Source organism: Caretta caretta, chromosome 2, assembly GCF_965140235.1.
Source record: "Caretta caretta isolate rCarCar2 chromosome 2, rCarCar1.hap1, whole genome shotgun sequence".
NCBI classification, from domain to species: Eukaryota; Metazoa; Chordata; order Testudines; family Cheloniidae; genus Caretta; species Caretta caretta.
The window spans coordinates 161593428-161618146 of NC_134207.1; the positions used below are offsets into that span (position 1 = coordinate 161593428).

The 24719-nt window shown below is 38.6% G+C and overlaps 1 protein-coding gene and 1 long non-coding RNA gene across 5 annotated transcripts in view; one reads left to right on the forward strand and one right to left on the reverse strand.

Annotated features, from left to right (window-relative positions):
• The window catches only part of LOC125631890 (uncharacterized), a 442082-nt gene that overhangs the window by 409149 nt on the left and 8214 nt on the right, over positions 1 to 24719 (forward strand). For 3 of the 4 annotated variants that reach the window (XR_012667122.1, XR_012667120.1, XR_012667123.1), the window contains one exon: positions 23571 to 23666. This is a non-coding gene — a long non-coding RNA (uncharacterized LOC125631890). Of the gene's footprint in view, positions 1 to 23570; positions 23671 to 24719 lie in introns of all 4 variants that reach the window. The other variant, XR_012667121.1, reaches the window with a different exon arrangement.
• Positions 1567 to 24719, reverse strand: part of INO80C (INO80 complex subunit C) — a 39793-nt gene continuing 16640 nt past the window's right edge. Inside the window, exons 2-5 of the mRNA XM_048839312.2 lie at positions 18610 to 18720; positions 14755 to 14866; positions 12865 to 12932; positions 1567 to 4444 (exon numbers count right to left, since the gene is read on the reverse strand). Coding sequence (XP_048695269.1) covers positions 4313 to 4444; positions 12865 to 12932; positions 14755 to 14866; positions 18610 to 18720 — 423 coding nt within the window. The 3' untranslated portion in view covers positions 1567 to 4312. The remainder of the gene's footprint in view (positions 4445 to 12864; positions 12933 to 14754; positions 14867 to 18609; positions 18721 to 24719) is intronic.

Below are 24719 nucleotides of genomic sequence, written 5' to 3' on the forward strand. Positions count from 1 at the left end.
GTCTGTAACCCACAAAAAAATGAGTTACAGATTCTAAGAAGCCTTGAAACCAGTTAATAAATTCTCAAGTGATAAAGTGTCTTCACTTTACTAATTCATTTCATGTGAGGTTTGAGCATTTATCTTCACAGAATAATTTATGAAACTTCTTGTGGCCTACTTGTTCATTGTTCCTTTAACAGCGAAGGAATGCAAATATTCCCCTTTGCAGACCTGGAGAAAAAGACAGCTCCCCACCAGGTTCCCCTGCTTCTTGTAGATTCTGTGAATACCCTCATGTGGGAGCTCCATGAGGATGCAGATTCCTGGATGGGAGACTGAGAAACAGTTGGGCTCTGAGGGTGACTGCTTTCCATGGTACCCTTCAACAGGGCCCTAAGGTGTACAAACAACACAAGTTATTACAATCAAAGATTATAATAAACTGTGCAGGTGGAATCACATCCCAAAGGTGTTTCTAAGACAACAGTGCGTGGACACTTGGCAAAATGGAGGCATACGGACTAGGCCATTAGTGGATGATCTGAGATCTTTGAGTTTAAGTACAGAAGTCCTGGTCCCCTTTGGGGTGTTGAATTAAGGGAAACACCCTCCCCCCTCAAAGAAGAAAGCTTTGAAAGCTGAAACCAAATTCCCACTCACAGGGCCCAGTCCTGCAAGCTGTTAGACACCCTAAATTCAATGGGACTTGAGGTGCTGAGCACCTCAGTGGATCAGGTCCTTATAGAGGAATAATTATGTAGGGGGAAACAGAGTACTATAAACGGCAGATACATCGTTCATGAATAGAATAGAGCTTATTAACAGAAACACATTTGAGACTAAAATAAATTGTGGTCTGTATCAATGGGTGACAACTTATAGACAGTGATGTCTTTACATTTAATAGTTAACCCCTTCCAAGATCATGAGCAGACAATGCAGCACATGGGGATGCATTAATAGTCAAAATACATGCTCTGAATAAGGTGCTCCCCCACAAAAAAATTTGTCATTTCAAAATATCTTCCTTTCTATGTTCTCATTACCGTTTAAGGTTATATGTTCTTTTCAGTCTTTACCTCTCCTTAAGTTGCCCCAAAACATATATTTTAAAAACCACTTCTCAATAGCATGAATTAGCTCTTGGTTTGTTCAACTTGTACATAATTACAAAGATAATCCTGCTCTCACTGAAACCAATGACAACAGTAGTAGGTCCATACAGTATACACACAAAAAGATTGAGTGAATGACAATCAGATGTTGGAAAAGAGCTATAGTTCAATTTTCTACCAATTCAAGTATATTTTGATTATTCCACATAGCAAACTGACTTTGTTCAGTTTAATATTATGTCCCAAGTAAATTGCTTCTTTCACTTCCTAGCATGACTACTCCACAGCTTAATGAGTGTACGTGAGCCACTTGGGATGAGAAAAAAGGGAAACAATAGCTAACAAGGAAGAGGGGAGAAGAAAAAGGGACCCGAACAGTCACTCAGAGAAATATTGTTTTTTTAAAAATGCAGTCCTCTGAACCTTATATGCCTCTAATAATTATGATCTTATTCAGTATGACACAAACTCAGGTTTTCAAATGTGATATTTAATGTATATACATAAATATATATGCTGTACAGTAGAAACTTTGTAACAAATTTGGTTACACATTGACATTGTATGATCCCCCACAGTTATGCCCCAACAGCCCTCCTGCTAGGGACTTTAAAAGGTTCTGGGAAGCTCAGTAGCTCCACCAACAGAATTTGGTCCAATAAAATATATTACCTCACCCAGTTTGTCTCTCTCATAGCCTGAGACCAACATGGCAACAACAACAAAGGGGGGGGAGGAAGTGGACTCTAAAAGCGTTCCTATGTGGATTTGTACCAAAAGAATTTTAAATGTGTTTGTGGGAGCCAATAACCTGTGCTGAAATCCAACTTTCTGAGCAGCTGTCTGCCTAGTCAAAGCAATACTTATCTTACAGTAGTACTACAAGATTTCTTTTCATATCAAAGTTAAGCCTATCTTAAACATATCTTCAGTACATAAAGTAAGGAGAAAACATCCCTTTAAAAACATATACGCAAAGGGAATGTGGCCTTGATGTTTTCTGGCATCAAGCGAGATATACTGTCTTATTATTTTCTGTTCTGGGATATAGTCATGGCATTATCCAAGGATTTGAGGGACCTGTTGTAAGCACGTCAAAAAGATTTTTTTAATTGACTTAGTTTTGTAAGTATTGGATCATAAAAAAAATGGGCATTAAATCCCAGCTACATCCTATACATTTGAAATTTCCCATTAATTAACCTTCCTGTTTAGGGCTTGGAAGTAAGCTAATGTTGACAGTACTCTGTGTATACATCCCTGCAGTAGAGAAAAATCTATAATAATAATAATTAGCACTTCCACAGGCCTGTGTGAAAAACACAGTACAGACATTCATTAATGGGAGATTAGACTCCTAAGTACCATTAGACCCATCTCACAAATAAGGAAACAGACAGAAATGAAGCGATTTGCTCAAGGTAACATAGTGAGTCAGTGGCAGAGCTCCGATTAGAACAGACCTGCTACCACGATCCCAGGCTCATTCCACAAGACCACAATGATTCCATTCCTCCCTAACCTGGTCATTAAAATTCAATAAAAGACTATGGGACTAAGAACCAGTGGTGCAGTGAGAAGGAGGAGACAGAGCTGAGAAGACTGGGTGCAGGGGGAAACTGGGACTAGCTGGGCAAAGAAATTGGGAGAAGGAGCCAGAAGCAGGGGAGACACAGACTAGCCAAGTAGCTTGGAGAGGGAGACTGGGACTGGGAGCATGCGTTGGACGGGATGTGTGTGTGTGCATGAGACACTGGAAGCCAGGGCTGGGGAAAGAATGACTGGCTGAGGAGCCAGGAGAGAGGGAACTGGGATTCACTGGGCATACAGATAAGACAAGGAGCTCAGAGTGAGGTGGGGGACTGGGAATAACTGAGCAAAGAGACTTGAGGGGAAGAGAGAGAGAGAGAGAGAGAGAGACTGGGACTGGGACTGGATGCCAGAAAGGGTGAGACAAGGACTTGTGGAGCAATGAGGCTGGGCCAGGGAGCCACAGAAGAGAAGATAGGACAGAGACAGGTTGGAGCGGATAAGGCAGAGGGGATCATGCTTCAGGAGGAGGAACAGGAAAAACAGGCTGTGCCCACTAGATCACATTCCCCTCTAAAACCTTGACTGGAAGCCAAGATTCCCAACTCTCATCATTCCTCTCCTGTGAACAAATATCTGTGAAACCAGTTGGCCAAGCATCCAATACCCTGCTAGTGCTGGTCCACAGAGCAGATGCCAAACTACTATTGCTATCAGTTACTCCACTAGTTCATGCAACAGAGGTCAGTGTGGTGAATCTGAAGATTCCAACCCTGTTGATGAACCATGGGGGCGTTTCTATGATGCTAATGATGGAATTTCTGTTTCAGTTTGCTTTTTAAAAAACCTAGGAAATTTCATACAAAAAACTACATTAAAAAGAACATTATTAGGGTTGCATAGTCAGGTACTCAAAAGTTAAGGAAATGCCAGCATTTGTACAACCTTAATTCCCCCTCTTTTCCTTATTCATTATGATTGAGTCTTGTATCATAGTTTGTGTGTATAATTTTAATTACACTGACAGTTCTCTTGATTATCTGAAAGCTAAAATATCCCAAGTTATTCAGTATCTGTTTCCCCACCCAGCGCCCTGCCCATAATAGGATAATTAAGTTTGTAATATAAATATTAGCGTATTAGCACTTGTATAGCCATCTTCATTTTCAGTATGCTTAATGGACATTAACTAACTAATCCTCACAACAGTATTCAGAGAAGTATATTACAGAGGGGGCAAACTGAAGCAAAGAGGTTGTGACTTCTCCATATGCAAGGCAGGTTTAGAATTCAGGAGTTCTTTGTCACTACTCCCGGGCTCAGATCACTCTCAGATAAATATCAGTGCACTTAACAGTAGCAAGGGTGAAATCCTGGCCCCACTGAAGTAAATGGCAAAACTCAGACTGATTTCAGTAGGGCCAGGACTGCACGCTAAACATTCAGGATCTTTTGTTGACTACAACAGGTTTCTTAAGAGTCAGCACGCTAACAAATATGCAGATGTACCAAAATTAAAACGAAATATTCTTTCGAATATACCTTTCAATACCAGCCGCTTTCAGACATAAATATGAATATTAATTTATAAGAAACTCCCCCCGCCCGCCCAAACCAGAGTTTTATGTAAAACGCTTAATGTTATCCCAATCTGTGGCTGGCTGCTCAAAGGCATTTTGCAAGTCTTAGGGGACTATACTCGTTGCTTTTCTTAATGCCAGGTAACCTGTAACAACGTCTGAAGGAAGCATCCGAATGTAAGCAAATTCTTCAGTGCTACTGAATCTCAGCTTGCTCTGTGGATCTGTATAATTTGCCTGGAAAAGAAACAATGGCAGAGATACCATTCAGAGAGAAATCTCAGTAAAAATGTCAAAACAAAACATTTCTTGAGTCCATAATGTGTGTAACAACCGAGAAATTTATAACACGTTACCACGTGACAAAAAGTCGTTTCCTCTTTCTTCCCTCACATGTCAAAACTTTTACGAGAACTAAACAGTTCCCTGAAAAAGCTTTTACATCAAAAATGCATTAAACATAAGAGGGCTAAAATAGCTTCACATACAAATCTACACAACAGAAAAAAAACTAACACAGCTCTCTAACATCACTCTAGCAACTGTGTGTCTGGTACAGTCCTTTACAAGTAGTTCTCCAAAGAATGAGGTTGTTGCCAATAAATTACCAACAAAGAGGCTGAATTATGGGTGGTCTGATAGCTTTGACTTGATTTCTCTGCTTGTGTCGGATTGTTTGTAGCTTTAGTTTTCTTTTCAATGGCAACGATTTTTTTTAAAGAAAAAGCTTTTGGTTCTGTGGCTGAACTGATAAGAAACTTGACCTCAGTGGTTTGCATTACTGCAGATTTCTGCTTTCAGTGACACAACTAACATTGGTCTTGTATCCTCCACTTCTGTTACGTTTGGATTAGGGCTTCCTAGGTGAGGTTCCAGCTCCACCCCATCATCCTTCCCTCCCTGTTGCCACAGAAAGCTTGAGCATATGTTAGCTATCAGGCTCAGCACATTGGGTAGAACCAGGAGAAAAGTTAATCTCCATTGTATTATTCTCTCCACCCTAGACCCAAATGAAATAACTATTGACCCTGGTCGTATCATCTTATGTCGTACCTGCCAGTGATATGAGACCTTCCTTCCTTGCTCTCCCTGACAAGAGATCTGGGATGGTGGAAGGCTGAGGCATTGGAAGCTTGCTTTCTTTAAGAAGCATACTACCAAAGGGGACAGGAAGCACTGCAGAAGAGCACAGGCTCTGCAGGTCTCCCCAGATTCAGGATGTAGTGTTGAATCCCCTGCCAGTTCCATGGCAGGAAGGAAATGTTCTCCATGGCGAAAAATGTGGGGGGAACTCTAAAGTGAAAACTCAGTACGTGGCTACTGGGTAGTCAACTGCCAGGGCTGGTAAGCGTTATGTAGCAGAGTATATTGAGGACTATTGCCATATAGCATTTTATTTTTTTTTACAACGCCACAAAACATTAATTAACATGAAAAATATTTTAGTTTTCAGAAAATAGCAAATGTGGGACTTAATGAAGGGCCAATATCATCCCTGATGTAGTCAACAGAGTTAACCTGGGTATATATTTGTACACCAAAGTTCTATGAGTTTGGCTCAAGGTGTGTAAGAAAACAGGTTGATTTTTAATGGACAATAGCAATAAGTTTTTCAGCTAAATTGTATCTACTTATTTATTGCATGTCATTAAATGTTTGTTAAAAAACTGTGACCCTGAGAGGATCCTCTACCAGTCTTACACTTCATACTGGAGGTCAAGACATTACTATATACTAGATGTAATTACCATCTAGTGATTTTCAGATAAATTCTGTTGGAAGCAATATGATGATTAAAACTTTTTCAAATATTTCTGCAATAATTAAACCAGATAAAAAGCAGAGCAATGCAATTTTGCAAGGAAAAATCCCTCCACATTTTGTAAACTAAGTCAAAGGCCACAGATACTTTATCATGTTTTGAAGTATGTAATTATCTTAGTCTGTTTTTACAACACCAAAGCTGATACATTTTCAGAAAAGGCAGAAGTTCAAGCATTTGAGTAATTTCTTCTGTTAGATTAAATTACTTTGTTCTGTATGTTAATCTAACCAAAGGCCTACCTTCTAAATTTCAACAGAAGAGCGTAAGTGTCTAAAAATGCAAATGCAATCCATAAATACAATTATTTTTGAACTTTTAGCATATGCCACATTAAAACTATAAACTGGGTGTCTTATTAGACCATTAAGGGATATAATTCCATCTGTGTTACCACACAGAAAGAGACAAGAATCAACAGAATTCAGTTGTGGTATTTAACATAACTGCTGATGTACTGATGGGAGAGTTTTAATGCACTCCTCATTTTATATAAGACAGACCATTTAATACTTCCTTGCATGAGTAATGCTAAAGAATTTATTGTACATAGCATTTCTTGGGGAATCCTGCACTCCTCACAGGAAATGTTCTCATACAAATGCTATCAGATTTCTCACAGATAATGTGGGGACATTTTTTGGACTAGACTTCTAAAATATTCCCTTACGTACTGTATCTTCCCATTAGGAAGTGATTTTAAGAATAAATGTTGTGCTTCTTATGCACCAATTCTGACTCAGCAATTTAAAGGACACATAGTCTCCTATCTTAATAAGAAAGACTGTTAAACAGGATATTTTTATCAGTCAAGAGAAACTTTCCAGCCATAAGCAAAACAGGAAATTTGTCCCAAGATGTATTCAGAAGATGAAAAATTGAAAGAGCCAAAAGAGAAAAGAAAAAAAGCAGCTCTGAATGCAGCCGTCAGAGAGAGATTATCTGGATCATACTAGAGTAGTTACATTTACATAGCTCATCGACAGTGGGGGATGGGCAAAAAAGAAGAGACTGCTGAAGTCAGTAGGAAACCTACAGGCTTCCCAAGGGTAAATTTGGTCTCCTCTGGCTAATTAAAGAGCCAAACTCTGACACATCTTTACGTAGCAGTGGGAAATAGTAGCCTCTCTAATCCATGTGCTCACTTACTGACCAATTCTGAAGAGGCTCTAGGCCAGTGAGGAAGGGAATTATAGAGCTGCTTTGGGAGGTGGAAGTGGAAAAGGCTTATGCAATTAAGCTCCTTCAGCAGCCCTTCCCTGTGCTAGATCAGAAATGTTACTGCAACCCAAGTAAACACAGTTAGGGCTGCTGTTTACACCTGCAAAGCAACAGTAAGGCGAGGGGATGGGGAAAAGATAGAGGGGGATGAAGACACTAATTGCATCCTCTGTTTTTTTCTGCTCAGAATCTGTTCGTATTATTGTTACCTCACCTCCCAAACCACCCCCCATTTGTCTATTTCATCCACCTGTTGCGCCCTGTCTTTCCTATAGAATGACAGACTTCTGGATTACTTGATTATGTGGCACTTAGTACAACTGAACCCCGATCCTTCCTTGGGGATCCTGGGTGCTAACATAATATAGATAATATTCTAGTTAAAAAACACAAACTGGCTGGAGGGGAGTGGTTTTATTGGGTGGGCGAGCTATGTCCCAAATGACCGGGGAGAAAGGCATGTGTTTGAATCAGTGGTCTGATTGACCCTCTAGATTTAGGAGTTGCCAGCTGAGATCCAAGTGGCAGGTTTCACTCAGAGAAGAAGGATCCCATGGGAGACATATTGTCTCCTCTGATGTCATCCACTAACTGCCTTTATATATTAAATCAAAAAAACGATGTTAAAAGAAAATTAAGGTTGCAAAGTAAAGCTCTCAAAAGTTAGGAAATGCCTGAATTAACGTTGTTTGTACAAGCTTAATTCCAACTCCCTTGCGTGGATGCATTATGATACCAATCTTTAAATACATGATCACATTCTATTTTTATCTCAGCATTCCTGCAGCATTCAGTGCCCAGAATAGATGGTGCTCACTTAATGAGCAACTATCCAATGCTTTGTTTTCTCCTCATTGTTCAATGTGTGGCCCTCCAACTTGTTTACTACACACTACTCTAACCCTGTTCTGAACACAGAATTATTAATTTCCCCATGCAGTCTTCTATGACACTCATCACTACAGTATCTGAGTGATTCCGAAACAATGAATTTATGTTCACAACATCCATAGATAGGTAGAGAAGTATTACTATCCTAGCATTAGGGATGGGAAACTGAGGCACAGAGCGATTAAGGTAAAAAATGGCCATCAATTTTGGGTTTCCAGTTTGAGATAGCCAGGACCTGATTTTTTTCAGCGTATTTAGCATTATATGGCACTTTCCATGTTCAAAGCAAAACTTCTATTGACTTCAGTTGCAGTTTTTCTGCACTCAGCTCAGCACTTCCGCAAATCAGACCCAATGTTTAAAGTTGGGCACCCAAAAACTGAGGAACCACACAGTTAATTTAAAAATATAGTTTAAGTGACTTGACTAATATCACATAGGAAATCTACAGCAGAGACAAAAGTAAAATCCAGTTCTCCAGGACAGCATTCAACTGCATTAACTATGCTCACTGCAGACAGAGAATTTAGCTGCCAAATTCTAACAAGTCTCTACTGAACATATGTGAACTGACATTTTTGAAAGTCTTATAATTTGGCCAAATGTGGGTGTTTTTTTCATAACAGAAGCAAAAGGTATATCCCTGACACAAAGGCTACCCCACTGCCAAATGGCAAGTTCCGACTCCAAATCATAGGGGCATTAGAGCTTCTCAATGTAACAGTTGTAAGAATATTTTTGAACATGAGCCAAACAACATATTTTTCCCTAATCTTATTCTCTGCAACTGTTGAATCATTTTTCCAAATAAGACTAAGAATAATGAGCTGGAGACCGACAGTGGACATAGAAAGTTTTAGTCTGAACGGTGAAGTTTGGAAAAATTGTATGCAACTGAAGACAGGGTCCTTTCCTGTAATGGGAAATGTGAGCTACCAGCTCCACCTATAATGTGTGTGGGTGAGGGAACCAGACTCTACCACTGGGAAGAGGCAGGGTAGAGGGACTTGTGCAGCTATCTCAAGAGGCAAGGCCCTTAATCTGCTTTGGATCTTTAGCCATGGAGTCCACCTAGGTCTTAGGACAGTGATTCTCAAATTTTTTTACTGGTGACCCTTTTCCACACAGCAAGCCTCTCAGTGTGACTCTTCCTCCCCCACCCCCTATCAATTAAAATGCTTTTTTAAATATTTAACACCATTATAAATGCTGGAGGCAAAGCGGGGTTTGGGGTGGAGGCTGACAGCTTGTGACCCCCCATGTAAGAACCTTGTGATCCCCTGAGGGGTCCCAACCCCCAGTTTGAGAACCTCTGTCTTAGGAGCTATGTGATACAGAGGCAGTTTAGCTCAGGGTTTGGCTCTAAATCATGTTTAAGTACATTGCTGAAGTGGGACCTACCTGTATACATTGCAGGAAGCGAAATCAGATATTATAGGGATAACAGAAACATGGTGGAATAGTAGTCATGACTGGGCTACAGGTATTGAAGGGTATGTGCTGTTTAGAAAAGACAGAAATAAAGGTAAAGGTGGTGGAGCAGCATTGTATATCAATGATGAGGTAGAACGTAAAGAAATAAGAAGCGATGGAATGGATAAGACAGAGTCCGTCTGGGCAAAAATTACATTGGGGAAGAAAACTACTAGAGCCTCCCCTGGGATAGTGCTTGGGGTGTGCTATAGATCGCCGGGATCTAATTTGGATACGGATAGAGCCCTCTTTAATGTTTTTAATGAAGTAAATACTAATGGAAACTGCGTGATCATGGGAGACTTTAACTTTCCGGATATAGACTGGAGGACGAGTGCTAGTAATAATAATAGGGCTCAGATTTTCCTAGATGCGATAACTGATGGATTCCTTCATCAAGTAGTTGCTGAACCGACTAGAGGGGATGCCTTTTAGATTTGGTTTTGGTGAGCAGTGAGGACCTCACAGAAGAAATGGCTGTAGGGGACAATCTTCGTTCAAGTGATCATGAGCTAATTCAGTTCAAAGTGAATGGAAGGACAAACAAAAATAAATCTGCAACTAGGGTTTTTTATTTCAAAAGAGCTGACTTTCAAAAATTAAGGAAATTAGTTAGGAAAGTGGAGTGGACTGAAGAACGTATGGATCTAAAGGCAGAGGAGGCCTTGGATTACTTTAAGTCAAAGCTGCAGAAGCTATTGGAAGCCTGCATCCCAAGAAAGGGGAAAAAATTCATAGGCAGGAGTTATAGACCAAGCTGGATGAGCAAGCATCTCGGAGAGGTGATTAAGAAAAAGCAGAAAGCATACAGGGAGTGGAAGATAGGAGGGATCAGCAAGGAAAGCTACCCTATTGAGGTCAAAACATGTAGGGATAAAGTGAGATAGGCTAAAAGTCAAGTAGAGTTGGACCTTCCAAAGGGAATTAAAAGCAATAGTAAAAGGTTCTATAGTCATATAAATAAGAACAAAACAAAGAAAGAAGAAGTGGGACCACTAAACACTGAGGATGGAGTGGAGGTCAAGGATAATCTAGGCATGGCCCAATATCTAAACAAATACTTTGCTTCAGTCTTTAATAAGGCTAATGAGGATCCTAGGGATAATGGTAGTATGACAAATGGGAATGAGAATGTGGAGGCAGATATTACCGTATCTGAGGTAGAAGCGAAACTCGAACAGCTTAATGGGACTAAATCGGGGGGCCCAGATAATCTTCATCCAAGATTATTAAAGGAATTGGCACATGAAATTGCAAGCCTATTAGCAAGAATTTTTAATGAATCTGTAAACTCAGGGGTTGTACCGTATGATTGGAGAATTGCTAACACAGTTCCTATTTTTAAGAAAGGAAAAAAAAGTGATCTGGATAACTACAGGCCTGTTAGTTTGACATCTGTAGCATGTGAGGTCTTGGAAAAAATTTTGAAGGAGAAAGTAGTTAAGGACATTGAAGTCAATGGTAAATGGGACAAAATACAACATGGTTTTACAAAAGGTAGATCATGCCAAACCAACCTGATCTCCTTCTTTGAGAAAGTAATAGATTTTTTAGACAAAGGAAATGCAGTGGATCTAATTTACCTAGATTTCAGTAAGGCATTTGATACCGTGCCACATGGGGAATTATTAGTTAAAGTGGAAAAGATGGGAATCAATACGAAAATTGAAAGGTGGATAAGGAATTGGTTAACAGGGAGACTACAGCGGGTCCTACTGAAAGGTGAACTGTCAGGCTGGAGGGAGGTAACCAGTGGAGTTCCTCAGGGATCGGTTTTGGGACCAATCTTATTTAATCTGTTTATTACTGACCTCAGCAGAAAAAGTGGGAGTGTGCTAATAAAGTTTGCGGATGATACAAAGCTGGGAGGTATTGCCAATTTAGAGAGAGTCCAGGATATCATACAGGAAGATTTGGATGACCTTGTAAACTGGTTTCAGAGTAACAGCCGTGTTAGTCTGTATTCGCAAAAAGAAAAGGAGTACTTGTGGCACCTTAGAGACTAACCAATTTATTTGAGCATGAGCTTTCGTGAGCTACAGTAATAGGATGAAATTTAATAGAGGGAAGTGTAAGGTTATGCATTTAAGGATTAATAACAAGAATTTTAGTTATAAGCTGGGGATGCAGCAATTAGAAGTAACAGAGGAGGAAAAGGACCTCGGAGTATTGGTTGATCACAGGATGACTATGAGCCGCCAATGTGATATGGCAGTGAAAAAAAGCTAATGCGGTCTTGGGCTGCATTAGGCGAGGTATTTCCAGTAGGGATAAGGAGGTTTTAGTACCGTTATACAAGGCATTGGTGAGACCTCACCAGGAATACTGTGTGCAGTTCTGGTCTCCCATGTTTAAGAAGGATGAATTCAAACTGGAACAGGTACAGAGGAGGGCTACTAGAATGATCCGAGGAATGGAAAACCTGTCTTATGAAAGGAGACTCAAGGAGCTTGGCTTGTTTAGCCTAACCAAAAGAAGGTTGAGGGGAGATATGATTGCTCTCTATAAATATATCAGAGGGATAAATACCGGAGAGGGAGAGGAATTATTTAAGCTCAGTACCAATGTGGACACAAGAACAAATGGTTGTAAACTGGTCATTGGGAAGTTTAGACTTGAAATTAGATGGTTTCTAACCATCAGAGGAGTGAAGTTTTGGAATAGCCTTCCAAGGGAAGCAGTGGGGGCAAAAGACCTATCTGGCTTTAAGATTAAACTCAATAAGTTTATGGAGATGGTATGATGGGATAACATGATTTTGGTAATTAATTGATCTTTAAATATTCATGGTAAATAGGCCCAATGGCCTGTGATAGGATCTTAGATGGGGTGGGATCTGAGTTACTACATAGAATTCTTTCCTGGGTATCTGGCTGGTGAATCTTGCCCATATGCTCAGGGTTTAGCTGATCAACATATTTGGGGTCAGGAAGGAATTTTCCTCCAGGGCAGACTGGAAGAGGTCCTGGAGGTTTTTCGCCTTCCTCTGTAGCATGGGGCACGGGCCACTTGCTGGATGATTCTCTGCTCCTTGAAGTCTTTAAACCACGATTTGAGGACATCAATAGCTCAGACGAAGGTGAGAGGTTTTTCGCAGGAGTGGGTGGGTGAGATTCTATGGCTTGCATTGTGCAGAAGGTCGGACTAGATGATCATAATGGTCCCTTCTGACCTTAATATCTATGAATCTTTATTTTGTGTTGTGAGAAATGCTATGCCAATTTAGACAAGTTTAAAAAAAAATACTTACAGGAAGTCCTGAAATATCAGAGTATTTCTTGGCTGGTTTAAAGGAAGGAGGAGCTTCGATATTAAAGTCTAAAAGTATGTCAAAGAGAGAAAGGAAGACATTAACTTCTGCATTCTATCTTTTCAGGGTCACTCTTGTGTTTTGTTTTGTTTTAAATAAAAATAACACTTGGAAAGGTAAACAACTGTTGAAAAACAATTGTTTTACTAAATGAAATGTCTATTTTCTAGCAACAGTAAGGCAAAGAGACATGAAACAGAATTAACTGAAAGCATTTAGCTTGCTTTCTTTGTACACTAAGGCCCTCATCCTGCTTGCCTTACTGACAGGGGTAAGGTGAGCAGGACTGGCCCCTAAAGGAAGAAAAATGCAAGAGAGCTATTTGAACTTCATTACAAACACAATGGTTTCATGTAAGTCTTAATGACAATATTTCCTCTACAGTCAGAGATACTATATCTGCAAGAATAGTCATTATGCCTGCTGTACGTTAAGACCACCAAACATTGCTCAAGACTGAAGCTTTGAAATACTGTAATCCAGAAAAGCAAAGTAATCTTTTAAATCAGATAAATCTTTAAGCATGTGCCACTTTAAGCCTGGCCAATGACCTAGAAAATTGTCTGAATACTTAAATGAAATTATAGAAATTGCTATTTTTTTGGTGTCCCTTAGGCAGTAATAGCATTGCTCTTATATGCAAACGTTTATTCAGACACAACTCGGTATGTTTCAATAGTTACAAAAAAAAAACAAACAAAAAAAACAAACCCTAACTTGACAAAGTATTGATATACACAAAAATATCTTGTACATGGCTAGCTTCTTTCCTCCCACGTGCATCTGATTCAGATTTTATGGATGAAGGATTCCAATTTAGCAGATCAGATCCTTTAATCGTCACGTGCACTATAAGGCAATAATTCAAAAGATATTAATGCCTGAGGCAGCTGTTTTAAAATATGCAATTACGTTTGTTTTTCTATCTTTTTTTAAAATGTGTACATTTACAAATAGAATGTAGTGGAAATAGCAACCTCAGCAGATTGTCAGTTGTAATAGCCAGGAACACACAGTCATCTGCATTTTTCTATAATAGTAGTCTCAAAAACCCTTTTGAAAATGGCAAGTTATTTTTGGATAAAACACTTGAGGGTATGCCTACACTACCAAAAAAACAACCCTGCAGGAGGGAGTCTCAGAGGCTGGATCAACTAACTTGGGCTTGCGCTTCGGGTCTAAAAATAGCAGTGAAGGCATTCCTTTTCAGGCTGGAGCCCCGGCTTTGAGACCCACCCCTCTTGTGGGGTTTCAGAGCCCAGCCTCCAATCTAAGCAGGAACATCTACACTACTACTTTCACTCCCATGGCGCAAGCCTGAGTCAGTTGACCAGGCTCTAAGACTTGTTGCCACAGGGGTTTCCTTGCAGTGTAGATATACCCTAACAGGCTGACAAATAAAATATTAAAAAATGCAAACACGCTCAATTTCTGAGGTGCTTTTTTATTTCTTATAGCCTGCCCAGATAAAAACTGAGGGGTAGATTCTGCCTTTTATTCATGTTGAGCAATTTATTACTCCATGAGTAGATTAAGGCAGATATGGGGTTACTCATAGAGTACCACTCAATATGAATAAAGGTGACAGAATCTTGACCTCACAAACTTTTCTCTCTCAAACACGCACAAACTTTCTAACACCACTCCCAATTACATACTTCATGTTCCTCTCCATTTGGTTGTGGGGTCAGGCTGTTCTTAAATAGTATCACTGGAATCTGTTCAATCAGAATACTGCATGCATAGATAAAATTTAGGTTCATTTTAAAGAAAGTAATTTGTGTGGATTTTATTATTTATAAATACATGCAAAGCATCTAAGCAGCTTACAACTAGGATCATTGAGTTGCCATGGCAATGCCCTTTCAGAAGCAAGAATTTGTTTTAGGTTCTTCCAAGTTCTGTTCTTCTTCCCAGCTGCTGCTCCACCAATGCCAGAGTGCTAGAATTAAAACATAGTGTTTAAGAAAAAATAAAGATGACTATTTCAAAATATGACATTATTTCACAGCCTTTGCGATACGCCTCATCTTGTCATGAACCATTTATCATGCTCACTTATTTAATCAATAGTCTAACACACTGTACACTTTAATTTCAGTTGCAAGAAAAACAAAGATTTTTTTAACTGTGTCAAAACTACTAGTTTTGGGATTAACTGAAGGAAATTAAAATCTGCTTTTTATAGGGAAATAGAAAATCAGTCTGGTTAGGGTTAGTCTGAGATTACAGGATTCCGCACTTGTGTGCACTTCCCATCATATTAAAACTGTTTACTATGGGGTTGTATCTAAATTGTGATTACATGTCTAAATTCTCTTTTGCATGGCATATGCAAAATTACAGGTGCAGCTGTATCTCCAGTAAGTGAAAAGTGATTGTGCAAAAATACAACTGATCTTGTAAAATGTAATCAATGCTATGAGAAGCCTTGTGGCAATCTTCTTTTTCTTTCAAATGAAAGAAGACTGTAAAATAGAAAAGGAGTAAGAGAACGTTGTGCTGGAAAGACTATTGCGCATTTTGAAAGCTATACTAAAGGAAGCAAGCCTTTCTATAGTTATTATAACAGTCATTTCAGTTATCAAATGTGATTGCTACGGAGTAATTTTATTTATGTCCCTCAAGAGAAAGAAGATACACAACATACTGTCCTGCTTCTAAAAGATGAAAGGACTGAGCTTCTCAGTTTTATTTCAAAAAAGAACATTTTCTCATAGCCAGAAGTGTTATCTCTCTTAATAATTACTATCCACCACATCAGCCTTATCAAAACTCTCTCAAAGTTCTGCACACACATTTTGGCTGTATTTTATAAATTGGTGCGTAAAGTGCTTGAGAATGGGAGGAGTGGGAATGGTAAAGTAGATGAATAGGATTCTCCGTGAAAAGGTTTTTCCATAGAGGTGACTGTAAGATACTGTATTCAGGGAGGATGCTCATGAGCTAGTGATGCATCAACTTCACTTTTTTTTTTGGCAATGAATATCCAAAATGGAAAGTAAATGGAACATTTAGCGATATGAGTAACACCCTGGTAACCTAGATAGCACTGAAAGAGAGAGGCTATTGACAGCTACCACAGCCATTTCCATCCCAACACATTTGTAATTCAGATTCAGTACGTGGATTTTTCCCCTACCTCATCACGTTTCAAGTTATCTGTTTGGCCTATTGCTGGCACTTATGACGTGATCTAAAGCTAGTGGCAAGACTCAGCCAAACTGGAAATATACTAACTATTACACTGTGAAGAATCTGTTTTTGCTTTAATAAAAAGGAAGAAGAATCAGAAGCGATCACTTGTTTCACTGTATATTTTGCTTTTAAATCCACTAAAGCAAGATTTAAATATCTGGATTTAAGGCCTGATGTTGCAAGGTGCTCTGCACCTTCTGGCATCTGAACAGATCGAGGGATTGAGAATGGAACTGAGAGCATTTCCAAATGTTTAAAAATACCACCCATCCCCATTGGTATAACAATGATACTTGCTGATTATACTTTACTTAAATAGCCAGAAAATGCTATAAATTGGATTTACAAAAGCAAGATCAGCAAAATTTCTGTGCTGTATGCTTGAGAAGGCCCGATCCTGCCTGTGGATCTATGCAGATGGATCCTTACACCTGCATGGGGTGCCTTAGAAACTGACAGGGTTTTCTTTCTAGGCCTACCCTCAGAGACTCAAACGCAGGATTTGGGCCTAATGCACTTGTGTATTTCTTGTAAAAGGTAATGGACTGATAGCTTTATTGACAGGAAAGGTACAGTAGTGGCAGAGACAGTACAAGGCTCGTTGTACTGTTCTATGAATGTGCCTCCAATTTGTTCTGGAGGGATCACCTCTAGGAGTTTGAATGAGTGATACAGAAAAGTACTCTCTATCCTGGTTCTTCCTGCTGAGACTGCCAACAACTAAACTGACATGAATTTGTATCTGCTTTGACCTGGAGTGAGTCTCCTCTTACATGATAGCAATCACATGGCAACAACTCTCAAGTGCAAATTAATTTAGCTGCACGTGAGCTGGTGACTTATGGGAGAAAGGCTCTAGATCCCCTTATCAACCCCTTGTTCTATTCAGTTGCCAGAAGGTGCACAGCACCTTGCAGCATTAGTCCTTAAATCTAGATATTTTGGGATTAACAGTTAAAGGGCAACTTGTTCCTTCCTGCTTTTTATTTTTAAATTTGCAACCAAAAATTCTCTCTGGTGGAATGAACTAACAGTTTTTCAGTTTTTGGCATACTTTTAGAAGTTAAGGTATTTGACTTTATTTTCTTCACAATGAGATTAACTTAAAATAAATATTATTTTAAAAGTCAGCAGAATTCTTAATCACAGCTCATGGGGTGGATGTGGGTTCAGAATAAGCTCCTAGAATTTCCCTCTGATTAATTTTTGTGTCAAGTGTGAGACAATACTGTGGTAGTTTTCATTACAATTTTACAACTAATTCTGCAACAGTGGTACCAGATTCTGTACATACCTCAGCTTTCATGCCTGTGGATACCAACAGTTTCAATTCAGACGTAGTGAAATTCACCTGAAACATGAAGGGCCAGCACAATGCATCTGCACTACCCAAATCCTATACTCAAGCTACGTGAAGAGGCTTTGGGCACATGAGGCTTCTGCACAAACCATGCAACCCAAAGAGGCTGGTGCTTAGAGAAGAGTTCGAGAAGCAAAGGATGTAGTGGTCTAAAATAAATGCAAAGCCTGAGACTCTGGGGCCAATTTCATATCCCTGTAAAACCCCTGCTTAGCAAACTACACCAAGTACTCAGGCTTTATTTTGTGGGATGGTTGCATCTGATTCATACAGAATTAAATTACAGGGATCAGATCTTTCTTTTTGAGCAATGGCTTAGGGCTTGCACTCTGAAAAGGTTACTGATCCAAAGAACATTTGGTAGAGTCTGACAACTGGGTCTGAGCCCCCACAGGTAGCAAGATAGCAGACATTAAAACAACAGTAAAGACCAAACCACAATCACATTAGCAGCTATTATCATCTTGCTATGCCTCTACCCACAATTTAATTCTGAGGTTATTTTAGCAGCCTGTACTTCACAAATTGCTAGAGTTTCCACCACTTGAAAGCTGGAATGCCAAGATTTTAGAGAGCAGTAAGTATTTGTTTCTAGCTCTAATGATTGAGAGAATGGCCGCTAACATTATGTTGGCAATGAAATTACTGAGGGGGTGCATAATGGCAATCACTAATGACATGATTGATTTTTTTAGTCCATTATTTTGCAACCTGACTGGGCTTAGGAACGAACGCTTCATGCACTTGAACCGACTGGATTCCCAGATTTACAATGGTATAAATTGTTCATTTCTAGCCTTGGTGACTTGCGAGATACCAGACCATAAACCATTACAGGTACCTTGATCTAGCAGCGGTACTTTTTTGGCATTGGGTCAGGACTGAATATAAGAAGTCTTGCCTCTGGACTAGTGTCATTTTCATGTTCTGTAATTTAATGCACACTTTGGCCATATCTTGGCATGGATTTTGAAGCTGAATTTCTTTAAAATTGATGGTATGATATGGACCCTTGACATGGCTCCTAATCTTACTTTCTTAGTAGGAATATTAGCAATGTAGTAATATAGTATCTTAGTTACTACTTCATTTAAAGTTTGAGAATTTCTAATGGTTAAAATACTTACAATGAAGTTTGAATCCTTAAATGGCAATGGTTTGATGGCAGCTTCCATTGGCCCGGTATTGGGATCCACAGTCATAAATTTATTCTCATTCATGGTCTCTGTACCTACAGTCTGCAGAACACACACAATCTCATTGCTTATTTGTTAATCTGAATATATTTAAAAGAAAGTGAACAGTTTTCTTTGTGAACATTAACTTCTTAATCCATTTCTTGTGAAGTAAGCCTTTTTTAAACTTTGAAAATGTTACCTGCCATTAGTAGGTGTAGCATTAAAGGGGACACTGTCAAGCAAATAAGGACCAGTACTTAAAATCTGGTAGCTAAAAGAATTAAAATTGGGAGAAGGGGAGAGGGGTTACCAAAGTCTACTAAATAGAACTGCCACAGGTTTTGTTTTAACGTCACTGAAAACAACCTGAATAAACTGGAAGAGAGCACATGAGCACATAAATGGACAAAAGTACATAACATTTGTTTCAAAATGTTTGGTATTAATAAAGTATCAATGTCAACACAGGAAAGAACTTCAAAATGTACACTGGGCTTATTCCAGAGGTTCTTAATAAACTTTTCCTCTATTTCTGACTTCAGTGGGAATCATGTCTAAATAAGGACTGAGAAAAAACTAATTAAAGACCTTTGCATCAGTTCAAAAATATGAGCCTTGCAAAATTCCACATGCCCACTGGCTATGGGTTTGGTTTGGGGGGAAGGGGAAGAAAAGGGATGGGTATGTTCTTTGTTTTTTAAAGTCATGATTGTAAGGAAGAACAATTGTGTCTAGGCTAGCCACTTTTTGTGATAAGAATGATACATAGCTTTTATTTTTTCTCTTGAGAGTGCCCTGTTAAGTTTCTATTCAGTCTGTATCACAAGTGACTGAAATATAGCAAATAATAAATACACAAAAATTCCTAGGTGAAATTCTGGCCGTATTGAAATCAGTGGGAATTTTGCTACTGGCTTTAATGGTCCCAGCATTTCACTCCCTAACTCTTCTTTCTTGAAGACCAAAAGGACTAGGAAAAAAGCTAATAGTACTTATAGAACAGGCTGACAAGTATTTCCATATCCTGCCCGTACACTGATTGTGCTCAGACTATAAAAACTCTTTCCGTAGAAGATGTACATTGCAAGACATTCCATGTTGATACATGTTCTTTTAGATGGTATGCAAGGTTCATTAGTGTTAGTGAATTACACAAATGCACCTAGAAGATGAGAATATATTTATCTCAGGTTGTGATCCAGCAAATCTTTATGCATGTAATTACGAAGGGCTTATTTGCATGCTTATATAACCACATGCATAAGCAATTACAAGCTTAGGACCTAACTTTGCAAGTGGCCCACTTATCTGGGGAAATATATCACTCAGTGTCAGTGATGGATTTTTTTCTTTCCCTGCTTCTTATGTAGCATCTCCTTTCCTGGAGGTTTGCAACTATGGTAGCCCATTTTGTACAATGATCTGCTAATCTCTTTGTGGATGAATAATCCCTTTGATCCCAACCAGGATACCACATCATTCGTCCAAGATTTTTTTTGCCTTTTGTTTTTCTACTGTCAACTTGCCCTTCCACTGCCCACAGACCCAATGCAAGTTTTTAAGAGTTAGGAAGAGTCTTTAGTCTATTTAACTAATCAATCAAACAGATTCATTAAAGCAAAATCTGAGCATGTTGAGTAAAAATGCATTCAACAAGTAACCCAAATTAAATATTCTGTCAAATATTTTAATGAAATTAAAAATTCAACAGTTACGACGATTTATTTTTCAAATTTACTCAAGGTCTCAGTTGATGAACCTGTACAACTGGAAATATTATCATTACAATGTCAATCCTACTTCCATTCAAGTCCATGGCTCAAACCCAGTTCTGCCCACACTAAGGACAGTGCAAGTAGAACCATTAATAGACTAGGACTCTGTCATAGGAGAGGAATAAATCCAGAAACAAAAAAGAAAAGCACAAGCTTTTATGTTTATTTATGGAGCAGTGAAAAGAATGAGTCCTCCTCCTCTCAGTCCTCAATTGGTAATGCTAGTGAGCTGCTAGGTCTCAACCTCTCTTTCTTACCTTGGCCAAAACCAATGTCATATTCTTAGAAATATTTATACTTTCAGGACATAATTTTAGAAGCTAGTATTTCAGGTTTAAGGAGCAAGCATTACTCTTAAGTTTTTCTTCAGAAAGCTGTGACTGAAGATACAAAATGATTGTTGATTAATAATTAATATCCTGCAACATCATCTTTTATCTGTCTTTTTGTGTCACTGCAAAGTCTTTAACTGAAGGAGTCAGCACTCTTAACAAACTCCTGTTTTCTTTCCATTTTGTATGTTTTTGTTAGTGGATTAGAGTTAGAGACGCATAAATAATTGATGTTTCAGTTTGCTGGCATATCTGAAAAATCTCAAAAAAATTGTTTTAGGTCAAGTGAAACACTTTCAATTTTGAACATTTAACAATGTTTAAAAATAAAATCAAAGGAAACTGAAACAAGGTCATTTTGAATAATATAATCTAAACATAATAAGCACTGGTCCAATATTTAAAGTCAAAGCAATTAAAAAAATTCAGAGGACATCAGATGGAGGAAAGAGGGTATTATTACAAACATAAGCCCTGATTCTGCAATCAGGATTGGATTCAGTGGGACTCTCTGCATGGACACAGGAGTTCACCTCCTTGAATTCAATTGCAGAATCAGGGAATTGGGCCCAATATTACAAACACTATTGGGTCTACTGGTTGACATGAATGGGATTTTCACTCACAGTTGCAAACACTACACCCAGCACATTTGCAGGATCAAACCCTTAAGAAATTACAGGTTCATAATATCAGAATAACTAATGCTACAGCAAACTAGACTGAGAATGATGATCAAAACCGAAGTCTCCTGGTAACTGTGAGATAAAAACATGCTTGCAAGACATGACAGTCTCATACAATGAACTGTCATCACTGCTTGTATTAAAACTTTAACTTACAGCAGTACTGGGATGGAAGAGGGGTATTTAATTTAATGTTGTTATCTTTCTGGAAGAATGTAAAGGAGTTTCATTGAAACAATTTCCAGCATAGGTTATGTTCTTAGAAAGACTGTCTACGCTATCATCTCCTGAGTTCCTCTAACTAGAAAGCCTTTCAGCTCCCTTTTCAGTATAAATTCTGAATTAAAATCCTCAGCATTTTAACTATGAAGTCAAATATTTTCAACAATTCTAAAAACTGTTTCAAAATGTGCTTCAAAATGCCAGTGGTTTGAATCACAAAAACTATAATCAAAATGACAAACATCACTTACTGACTATTTTTTTAAGTTTCAAGAGGCAAAATAAACAATCAAATTAATTTTAACTAATCCTGTTTTTCTATTATAATACCTATGCAATTTGAAATTGAATAATATAATGATAAACAAGAACAAACCACTGCTAAGAACCTGAAAGACCTCAAAGGGTAATTAGTGCTCATTAAAGGTATTCTCTCCTAGTCTAACATTAGTGAAACAGTGGTGTAGCTCTGCTTTGATTTAGAGTTTGGGGTAGTAAAGAAATTAATTGCTCACTTTCTAATGTTAGTAATACCAGAATTAAGAGTGGGCTTGGTTCTCATAAAGCTCCTTTCAGTCTCAGTTTTATTAGATGGTCTGGTTTTCAACAGCACAATGAGCAAGTATATAGCTCAAAGAGAAAAAAACAAGGAGGAGTCCTTGTGGCACCTTAGAGACTAACAAATTTATCTGGGCATAAGCTTTTGTGGGCTAAAACCTACTTCATCAGATGCATGGAGTGAAAAATACAGTAAGCAGTACATATATCACAGCACATGAAAAGATGGGAGTTGCTCAATGTGTGCTGCTAACCCTATATCACCTAGTGGCTACATTCCTCCTAAATCCACACCTTCTCCCCAGTTTACTTCACTATTCACCCAGCATTTTGACTATAATAACCTAAAAATAGCAAGTACTTTGTCATAAATATAATAAAAAATATATTGTAATAGGCTGACAGTGTTTGCCTGAAACAACCTAACATTAGCAGATGTTGATCCTGCTGGGAAAGAATTAGGTAGGTTTTTCTGACTTGGGCCCCAGTTCAGCAGAGCTTTTAAGCATATGCTTAAATCCATCCCTATTTGGTGGGACTTAATTATGGTTTGAGTACTTTGATGAATAGGATGGACTGCTGCCCAGTGAGGGAGATGAATAACTACCCCTCTTGGATAAAGGAGAGGTAAGAGTCTGGAGGAAGAGGGCCTCTGGCATAGGCAGAGCACTCCCAACAAATGGGCCACAGGAGCAGACAAGTCTGGGGAGCAGATCTGAGCTGAGTTTTGCTACCTTAATGTTGGTTTCTTTGTTATTAAAGCCAAACCCCAGGAATGAGTCTAGTTTGGACTCTAGATAACATCTGGATTGTACTGGTAGAGCAGGCTGGGAAAGCTGCCTACTTGCACATTAGTTTCAGTCCTAGGTTTTGATAGATTTATTCATTTTCTACATATTTTGTTCCAGATTCCCTGCCTCTGATGTATTATATTTCACATCTCATCCCCAAAGATTTCTTCATCCATCTGGTTTAATTTTGGGAGAGGACAGCAGAAACTTGTAGAACATGGAAGCAGAACTCTTTGTTTTGGCTGTTTTGAGGTGGAATCAGCAATGTGGGTTTTTGGGGGGACTGAGTTCCAAGTCTAATTAGTTTGCTGTGAATTTGCTTGTCTGCATTTTAAGTCTTTCTTTAGTAAAACTACATAATTCTCTAACTTTTAAAAAGGGGATGAAAATTCTATATTGGAATAACTGATTTATGCTGACGATGTCATTTCCCAATCCATTTGGACTACATTTAATTTGTGTATTGTATTTTATAATTTGGTTTCAACGTTATTGTAGTATTTTGCGAAAAAAATATTTAAAGGTTTGTTTTTTTGTTTTTTACAGCAACAGCTATCACACCCATACAATGCTGGCATCCTGCTGCTGAACACAAGGAAATTGGTGATATGGCTTGGAAAGAAACTGCATGTATACACTATTGTAGGTAATTTATCTGATCTTATGCCCCCTTCTGCTGGCTGTTCCAAACAGTAGCTCAAAAACTGCAATTCCAAATGGGAGTACTTGAGGATAAAAATTTCAAATCAAATCAAAATTTTGTTTGTGAAACTTTGACCTAATATTAAACTCTATAAGAAAAAGAAAGATGGGAACTCTTTATGAAGAAAAAAATACTATAAACATTATTTTTAGCCAATTTTTACCATAGGTCTTATGTTGAGTAGTTCAGTCATAAATAAAGATAATCTTCTATGTAGTAGTTTTGTTTTCATAATAGTTCTTATGGTGTAATACTTTTAGTATTATGGTTTTGCCTCATGTAGACAACCAGTGTGAACAGTAAAGGAGCTTTGATGCTGGATCAGGGCCTGGAAATCAATGGCAAAATTGCCACTGGCTCCAGTGAGCACATGACTGGGGCTGCAGAGGGCAGACTTGTCTCTGCCCTCGGTATAATGAAGGCTTGATAATCTGTCTTTGGTTATTACTGTATGTGGTATAGCTGTAGCAATGTCAGTCCCAGGATATTAGAGAGACAAGGTGGATGAGGTAATACCTTTTATTGGACCAACTTCTGTTGGCGAAAGAGATAAGCAACCCTATGGCTCGAAAGCTTGTCTCTCTCACCAACAGAAGTTGGTCCAATAAAAGATATTGACCTCACCCACCTTGTCTCTTTGGTTATTACAGTAGTCTTTAGATAGCTGACTCCCAATACTTCTCTTTCAATCAGTTAATTCTGCATTGGAATTCTGAAGTTCATTGATTTTTCTTGTTTTCAGCAATTCTTGACTCTGATATTGTCCACTTCTTGTGAGCCATTTGATTATAGCATCTTTGGAGTATAGGTTACACTTCAAAGCTGTGATACTCAACTTGCCACATTCTTTACAGGATTGCATAACATCCTGTGACATCCTGACTACAGAATAATGATGTAGCAACTGGCCAGGGAGCAACTTGTTAATTAAAAACTGAGGGATGGATTAAATCTGGTAGCAGATTTTCACTGGTAGCAAATTAAGGTAACTG